Consider the following 6,904-nt stretch of genomic DNA (forward strand, 5'->3'; position numbering starts at 1 on the left):
GCCCGCCCAGCCTGTGCTCATGCATGTGCTAGTGGTCCCGGGGTTCCCCGGCGGAGGAAGGGCGGGCTGGCCCCTCTGCTGGCATTGTCACACACTCTCCTAGGGGCCAGAGCGCAGACTTCTTTGGGGGACCTCCCAAAGGGGGTGGCACAGCAGTGACCTGTCTGACTCAGGCGGCCCCCTTTCTGCAGATGTCCCCCCCACCCGGTGGCTTTGGCGAACGGGGTGTCGGAGGTGGCGGTGGGCCCCTCTCCCACCTCTATGCGGGCTCACCCACGTCCTGCTTCACCAGCGGCCTGCAGGCTGGCCTCAGGCAGAGCCACCTTAACAAGGTGAGGCGCCGCCCCCGCCAAGGACGCGGCCCTGAGGGCAACCAGGACACACGCAGCCCCGGGGGCCTTCAGTGTCACGGCCGGGTGGGTGGCAGGGGTCAGTTTTGCTCAGGGTTGAGCTAAAACAGGCCGTCCTCCTCAAGCCTTATGTCTTGCATGTAGTACTGCCCAGGCTTCTGGGCCTCTTACTTCCTCCCCCAGCAGCCCAGGGTGTGGGTGATGTAGCCCCAACCCACGGATGAAGAAACTGAGGCCCAGAAGGATGACATAATCAGCCCCCAGTCTCAGAGCTCGTAACTGGCAGCGGCAGGATTTGAACATGAAACTCTCGCCTCTGCTCCAGGGGCTGCTTCCTCTCCCATCCCACATCTCCCATTTCTCCCAGGTGGTTGGCTCCTCCCCACTGGGCTCCGGAGAAGGGCTCCTGGGCCTTGGCCCTGGGCCCAATGGCCACAGCCACTTGCTGAAGGTATGGGCAGGGGGTGGGAACCATCAGGGCTGGGGAGTGGTGGCCCCTGGGTGGCCCCTGACCCACCAGCCCTTCCCCTCTGTCTCCAGACCCCACTGGGTGGACAGAAACGCAGCTTCGCCCACCTGCTGCCCTCACCCGAGCCCAGCCCAGAAGGCAGCTATGTGGGCCAGCACTCCCAGGGCCTTGGTGGCCACTACGCAGATTCCTACCTGAAGCGCAAGAGGATTTTCTAAAGGGCCAGTGCTGGAGATGCTCAAAGGCCTGCACCAAATCGCTTTGGGGTTTTCTGGTGTTTTGTTGTTAGTTTTCTTTTCCTTTGGGTAATAGAAAAATCTCTGAAAGACTTTGCTGACCAACCAGCAGGAGCCCAAGGAGTGCGGGGGGCATCTGGGAGCACTCTGCACCTCTGGCCTGCTCCCAGCGTGGAAACCCTGCAGCCTTAAGAGGGAGGGGCACCAGCCTGCTGTCTCTCCCCTCCTCCCGCCACCGTGTCCGCCTGTGTCCGTCTCTCTGGGAGTCCCCTCCTGCCTCGTCGCTCCTGTATCTTGGCCTTTCGAGTGCCTTGGAGGTTTCCCTGACCTCCCGTGAGGATCAGAGACTGTCCCCCCTTTTCTAACTTTGACAATTGACTTTGGTTTCCTTTTCTAATTTTTATTATTTTTAAACAATCCAGGACGTTCCCTCCCTGCCCCCCCAGCTCTGATTCCTTCAAGGCCCAGCATGTCTGGGCCTCCATTCCACACTTTCCGGTTTGAAATGGCTCAGCCCTTTTTTCTCTCTCCCACACTTGTTGCAGGCATGGCTGTCTCCTGCCCTGGCCTGCCCTCTCTGGCCTGTACCCCAGCTCCGGGTCCCCTGCTCCCTACCATAGTCCCCTCGCCTTCTGATGCCTTAAAAGCCAGGCCCCAGACCCCGCCGGCCAGAGCCTCTCAGATGCTGAGCTCCGGAAGCTTGACTCAGGACCAAATGGCTCTGGCCTGGGGATCGGGCCCCTCTACCCAAGGTCCCCGATCGTGGGGACAGTAGAAGGCCAAAGTTTTGGTCTTGGCAAACCAGTCCCACCAGCCCTCTCTGCCCAGGCCTAGGTGCGGGGTGGGCTTTCTCTGCCAGCTTAACCCAGTTCCCCTGCTGTCCTACTGTCTGTTGGGCATTGTGCATCTCACTGAGCCTCTGTCCTCTCCCCCATGTTGAAGATGAGCCCTGCCTTGTCATCCCCAAGCCAGATCACCCAGAGCTGGCCTCCCTGTGGCCCAGTGCTGGAAAATAAGACAAGGTGCAGATAAACTCTGCCCCTTCCCACCAGCAGGACCTGTTAGCCTGAGGTGACCCTGGGCTGTGACCCTGGCCAGCTGGGCCACCAGCTCCCCTCCCCTGACTCGGCGTCCACATCCACTCCGGGGGGCTGTCTCCTCCCCATTCTCACACAAACCTTTGCTGAATTAAAGTTTGTAAGTAAATGGTTTTAAAGAAAGCAGACCCGGCTGGTTCTTGGGACAATATGCCTGGGTGGGATGTCGGGGATAGCCCTGCAGGTCTTGGTTCATCCGAGCCTGCGCACTGCGCTCCCAGTTTGGCAGCCTCCCCTGGACGCGCCTCCATGCCGTGCAGCGACGCCCAAAAAAAAAAAAAAAAAAAGGCGCTTCTATTCGGGTAATTACAGGGCCGTGGCTTCTAAACGCACCAAGGCGCATGCTTAGTCCCTGGTCACGTGATGCCTGTCATGGCCGCCTCCGTGGCCTGGGGAGGTGTGAATGCTGGGTTCCTGCTGCGGGCTGCCAGGGGTGCCTGGTGGAGCCGTCCTGGAGGCTTTTGGGGGTCCGGGGAGGCGGCGGCGCCAGCGATAGCCAGGAAATTCCGGGCGACAGGTACCTGGGGAGCCTCGGGCGGGCGTCGTTAACCCATCGTACTCCAGCTGTGCCCGGCACGGCAGCTCACCCAACCGTGTTTTCCAGGCTCGCGCCCGGCGGGGGAGGAAGAAGCCGGCGGCCCCGAGCGGCCCGGGGACGTGTGAGTGTGGGAGCCAAGTCCCCCGTTAATAATAGCACGGGGTTCCTCCGGTCCCCACGTTGCCGTACAGCCTCATCCCTGTGTCCCCCCTTCTGCATCACCCTATTTCCATGTCCCGTCAAACCCCAAACATGAGTTCCTAACCCTATATTCCACCTGGCCCCTGCTCCCATCATCCAATTGAGGCATCTGCACTCTCATCTGCCCCCAGGGTGAACGTGGTGTTCGTAGACCGGTCAGGCCAACGGATTCCGGTGAGCGGCAGAGTCGGGGACAATGTTCTCCACCTGGCCCAGCGCCATGGGTTGGATCTGGAAGGTGGGAGCCGGGCATAGGGAATTGGAGATATCTTTATTCATTCGTTTTAAAAAAACACAAGTCAGATAGGATTCTCCACTACCTAATCTTGCACGGCTTCCCACCCAACATGGTTAACTTCAGACTCCTCAACAGGATCTCATCCCCTGCTCTCTTAATCTTTATTCATTCAGCAGTTATTTATTGAGCATTTAGTAGAGGTTCCTAAAACTCCTGCCCGCCAGGAGCTTGTATTTTCTTCCTTTTTCCTCCCTCTCTTCTAGCCACACTGACTTGCTTGCTGTTCCTCAAATAGCCAAGTTCATGCCTGCCTCAGGGCCTTCGCATTTGGTGTTCCATCGAAAGTGCTTTCCCACCAGACCTTCTGGCTCCTCATCCTTCAGGTCTTGATGTAAATGTCATCTTCCTGACAGTCTTATCCCTCTCAGCCCAACTGCAGTCCCCATGCCCCAATAACTCTATTCATATCAGTGTGCTGTATTGTCTGCATAGCACTTCTCATTGTTTTGTTTCCTTCTTTGTCGTTTCTCCCCAAAATGAGATCAGAAACCGTGTTTGCCTTGTTCACACTTATCTGTTGCCTGTCATGGTATTTAGATGTAACAGGTATTAAATCAGTATTTGTTAAAGGAAAGATAATAATAGCAGACGTTACTTTAAGCCCCTTACCACATTTTGACTGATTGAATCTATTTCATGACAACATTATGCAATAGGAGAGAATGTTATCCTGTTTTATAGGTGAGGAAACTGAACCCCAGGTTGAGCAGACCTGGTCCAAGGTCAAGTAAGTGGCAAAACTAGATTCAAACCCAGCCTATCTTAGCCACTAATCTGTGCTACTCTTCTGTGAATATTGAACACATACTGTGTGCCAGGTAGCAATGTAAAAAAGCAGATAAGGCCCTTGTCATTTCACACCAGTTTCAACCTAATAGGGACAATAATCCCATGCATAAACATGTAATTATATCATGAGCAACTGGGAGAGTGGTCTTTTAAAAAGTGTATAGTGTTGGGTGTATGTATGTATACATGGCATGAGTACATGCTCAGTTGTGTTGGGACTCTTTGCAACCCCATGGACTCCTCTATCCATGGAACTTTGCAGGCAAGAATACTGGAGTGGGTTGCCATTTCCTACTCCAGAGGATTTTCCTGACCCAGGGATCAAACCCACGTCTCTTGCGTCTCCTGCGTTGGCAGGCGGATTCTTTACCACTGCACCACCTGAGAAGCCCCAGTGTATATAATAAGGAGCTGATTTAATCATTAGCGGTTGGGGGAGGGGGGAGAATTGGGGGCAGTCCTGGCAGACCTACCTTAAGTTCTGTTCTGGAATCCATTGGCTGGCAGTTCATGACAAAGATTAGAACATGGGTTTTCAAGGCACGTGGCCTGTGTTCAGATTTTTCTGTTGCCAACTGTGTGACCCTGAGCAACTTACTTACCATCTTTCAGCCTCCTCGTCTATAAAGTAGGATAATTTAGTTCCTATCTCACCGGGTTGCTGTGAGGATTAAGCAGATTTCATGTGTACGGTGTGTAATACCTGGCACGTGGTTGGTGTGCAGCGAGTAGTTGGAATGATTGTACTAGGTTATCTCTGTCTCATGTGGTGAGGATGTCAATGAGCTGGGAGAGAGGGCTGAGAAAGACACCTGGGGATGACTTGAGTTTCAAGGCCCAGACTGTTTCTTCTCCAGACAGGGAAGGTGGGCGACTTAGTCACTGCAGCCCACAGGGGAGGGTCTGCTGGATCAGAAAGCTGTCTTGTAGCTCCACCCTCATGGTCCGACCTGTCTGGAAGAGAAAGAATTCTGTCCTGTTTACTTAGAACAAGTATCTCTCGAGGCATCTACAACCTCCCAGGCTCAGTGCTGAATGCAGAGAGAAGAGGCAGGTTGACACAGCACAGGGAAACCGAGAAATGATGGTGGTAACTTCAGATTGTGATAAATGCTGTCCAGAAATTTTTAAAGGGATAACAAGAGTTGGGGGAAGGACAAGAAATAGGAGATGGGAACTTGGAGGACAACTGAGTAGTGCCCCAAGACAAAAAGGCCTAGCTATGGAAAGACTGGAGAGAAGAGCATTCCAGATCACAAGTATGCCAAGGGCAGAGGTCCTGTGCTAGGGGCTGAGCTTGGCATGGAGGAATTGAGCGAAGGGGCTGAGTGCAGTGAGGTGGGAGAATCTCAAGGGCTGAGGTGACGAGTTTGGATTTTATTCTAGCTATGAAAACCGTTTGGAAGAGGACATTATCCGGAAGCCCAGCGCTCAGTCAGAAGCCTGGGAACGTGTCCGGGGCAAGCAGGAAACCCTCGACTCTGTACCATTCACCCCTTTATTTCCTGACCCCTTCTCCTGCTGCAGCACTAGATGCCGAGTGAGTCGGTCCCTCGGAGCATCAGGGCAGCCCAGCAAAGTGGCAGAGTCACAGCAAGCGTTCACAGGCTACAGGGAACCTGTCTGGCCTGTCTCCTCTCAGCTACACTGAAGTCCAGTCCATGCTCATTAATGGTGCCAGGTGCCCAGCCTGGTCATCAGCCTTCTGGAGAGTTTGGGGGAAACCCTGAAGTCCGTTTGCAAAACCTGTGTGCAGATCAGCAACAGTCAGCCAAGTCAGTGACAGGGTGGAGGATGCACAGAGTGGGCCTGCAGGCCTGGGAGGGAGAAATGAGAGTCACATGGTGAAACAGATTCACCGGATTCCTTCGTGGTCCAGTTGTTTTCATTGCCATAGACCTGGGTTTGATCGCTGATCAGGAACTAAGATCCCACAAGCCTGAGGGTGTGGCTCCCCACCCCACCCCCCAAAAAATAAGAAACAAAGGGATTTTTTTTTTAAGCCCTTCTCTGAATGGTGCTTGCCCAAGCACGGTCCCTCACCAACGGTCCCTCACTTGTCGCCCCCAGGGGCCTGCGAAGCGTCCTTGGCGTGCTCCACCTGCCACGTGTATGTGAGTGAGGACCACCTGGACCTTCTGCCGCCTCCTGATGAGAGGTGAGCAGGGTGGCCCCTCCCAGCCCTGAGCTGCAAGGCTTGGTTGCTGAGCCTCGGCATTCCGGGATCCGCCCAGGCCATAGCAGAGGGCAGCCCTGGCTTTTCTCTCCCCTCCAGCTGCTGGCGGGAGAGCTTCCCTTCTGGCCCCTACCCCTGGATCCATTAACAACTGCTGCCGCCCTTTACTCCAGGGAGGACGACATGCTGGATATGGCCCCTCTCCTCCAAGAGAACTCCCGGCTGGGCTGCCAGATCGTGCTGACGCCTGAGCTGGAAGGGGCCGAATTCACCCTGCCCAAGATCACCAGGAACTTCTATGTGGATGGCCACGTCCCCAAGCCCCACTGACATGGGCAACTGGACGGTCCCAGACACTGACGGCCCCAGGGCCAGGACTAGAAGAACATAGCCAAGATGCCAGCCCAGCCCAGAGCGCGGACAGATCGGAGAGAGATGGCGGAAGCACCCAGAAAGTCAAAACCCTGGCTTCAGAGAGATCCCATGTCCCAGCTCTGGTGGGGCCCGGCCCCTAATGGGGCTGCCTCAACCAAGCTCATGAGAATGGGGGTGTGGATGGGGTGGAATCTAATTGGAGCGATAATAAAACTGTTTAACAGATATCTGGCATCTTGAGCGTCCTTGGGGCTGGTGGGGGTGGGGTGCAGGCTCTGGGGTCTACAGCTGCATCTGCCAGACCTCCCCAGCTTCCCCCTACCACGGCGGTGATGGGCCAGCGGGAAACTGAGGCAGAGAGGTCTGTAGGCGAGG

The 6,904-nt window shown here is 55.4% G+C and overlaps 2 protein-coding genes across 7 annotated transcripts in view; both read left to right on the top strand.

The window, feature by feature from the left end:
- The window catches only part of RAVER1 (ribonucleoprotein, PTB-binding 1), a 14,393-nt gene extending 12,118 nt beyond the window's left edge, over window positions 1-2,275 (top strand). For 2 of the 5 annotated variants that reach the window (XM_010828368.1, XM_010828371.1), the window contains 3 exons: window positions 192-332; window positions 676-801; window positions 891-2,275. In XM_010828368.1, the coding sequence (XP_010826670.1) occupies window positions 192-332; window positions 676-801; window positions 891-1,037 (414 nt within the window). In that variant the 3' untranslated portion in view covers window positions 1,038-2,275. The remainder of the gene's footprint in view (window positions 1-191; window positions 333-675; window positions 802-890) is intronic. The other 3 variants (XM_010828370.1, XM_010828372.1, XM_010828373.1) reach the window with 2 other exon arrangements.
- A 205-nt stretch (window positions 2,276-2,480) lies between these two features.
- FDX1L (ferredoxin 1-like) lies at window positions 2,481-6,754 on the top strand. 2 transcript variants are annotated; one of them, XM_010828376.1, is made up of 6 exons: window positions 2,481-2,669; window positions 2,757-2,811; window positions 3,023-3,065; window positions 3,871-3,916; window positions 6,049-6,136; window positions 6,328-6,754. In XM_010828376.1, the coding sequence occupies exons 1-6, from the start codon at window positions 2,516-2,518 to the stop codon at window positions 6,482-6,484; spliced, it is 543 nt and encodes a 180-aa protein (XP_010826678.1). In that variant the 5' UTR covers window positions 2,481-2,515; the 3' UTR covers window positions 6,485-6,754. The 2 variants fall into 2 exon arrangements, with proteins under 2 accessions (XP_010826678.1, XP_010826677.1); XM_010828375.1 differs by lacking the exon at window positions 3,871-3,916 and having other exon boundaries at window positions 3,023-3,129.
- Window positions 6,755-6,904: the final 150 nt, after the last annotated feature.

The sequence above is a fragment of the Bison bison genome, unplaced genomic scaffold (assembly GCF_000754665.1).
Source record: "Bison bison bison isolate TAMUID 2011002044 unplaced genomic scaffold, Bison_UMD1.0 scf7180017864492, whole genome shotgun sequence".
Lineage (NCBI taxonomy): Eukaryota > Metazoa > Chordata > Mammalia > Artiodactyla > Bovidae > Bison > Bison bison.

What these genes read in the sequence shown, in the direction of transcription:
- FDX1L (XM_010828375.1), top strand. Translation starts at nt 2,516, where the DNA reads ATGCCTGTCATGGCCGCCTCCGTGGCCTGGGGAGGTGTGAATGCTGGG. An exon ending in CAGGAAATTCCGGGCGACAG is followed by an intron (nt 2,670 to 2,756) that starts GTACCTGGGGAG and finishes CGTGTTTTCCAG; the next exon opens with GCTCGCGCCCGGCGGGGGAG. An exon ending in CTGCCGCCTCCTGATGAGAG is followed by an intron (nt 6,137 to 6,327) that starts GTGAGCAGGGTG and finishes CCTTTACTCCAG; the next exon opens with GGAGGACGACATGCTGGATA.